At 40.1% G+C, this 799-nt stretch overlaps 1 protein-coding gene across 2 annotated transcripts in view; it reads left to right on the forward strand.

Moving 5' to 3' along the window:
* Positions 1–793, forward strand: part of anapc15 (anaphase promoting complex subunit 15) — a 2,456-nt gene extending 1,663 nt beyond the window's left edge. For both annotated transcript variants that reach the window (XM_032512180.1, XM_032512182.1), the window contains exon 5: positions 437–793. In XM_032512180.1, the coding sequence (XP_032368071.1) occupies positions 437–478 (42 nt within the window). In that variant the 3' untranslated portion in view covers positions 479–793. The remainder of the gene's footprint in view (positions 1–436) is intronic.
* The last annotated feature ends 6 nt before the right edge of the window (positions 794–799 follow it).

Below are 799 nucleotides of genomic sequence, written 5' to 3' on the forward strand. Positions count from 1 at the left end.
AGTAGTAGTAGTAGTAGCAGCAGCAGCAGCAGCAGTTGCACCTAAATGAAATTATAGGTGTAATACCATTCTAGTTTTCACCAATAATATTATAGGTTACCTGTGATTAAGTAAGAAATGAATACACTGTATTAGAGCTTATGCATTGATTCAAGCAGCAATTTTCTCCCACACCAATTCTCGATATTTTGCGGCAGCTGCTGTATTGCTTTTTAACAAAATATAGACAATGTTCAAACTTGCTGTATGTGCACATGAGCAGGCTAGTTCCAGATAGGTAAAGTAATGGAAGGAATTCTTTTAAGAACCTTGACTGAAGGCATAGGTACTTAATACACTGATAATGATTTTAATGTGTTGTTTCCTTTTTAGCTGCCTTCCTCTCCCCAAACTGAGAAATTGTAGTCTTTAATCTGACTCTGTTTCCTTCTGTCAGGCGGACATAGAGGGACCAGACCAAGACCAATGGATGATTTAAGACAAAAGTCAATTTTAGTCTCCATCAAGCTGTCTGGCACTGGATTTTTACTCCCCATTTAAAACACGACTGCTGCCCCTTCAGTCTGTGACAGAGATATGTTTTTATATTTGTGTAAACAGGAAAAGAATATAAGTGAATCCCAGCTTGAATCATGATGTTCTTTAGAGGGAGTTTGGATAAATCCAGCACAAAGTGTCTCATTTCAGGCTGCAGTTGGCCTTTGAAGGCCCAGTGACATTGTTGGACATCAGTGTGTGTGTTGCTACCTGGCGTGCGTGCGCACACACACACACACACACACACACACACACACACACA

Source organism: Etheostoma spectabile, chromosome 3, assembly GCF_008692095.1.
Source record: "Etheostoma spectabile isolate EspeVRDwgs_2016 chromosome 3, UIUC_Espe_1.0, whole genome shotgun sequence".
Classification (NCBI taxonomy): domain Eukaryota; kingdom Metazoa; phylum Chordata; class Actinopteri; order Perciformes; family Percidae; genus Etheostoma; species Etheostoma spectabile.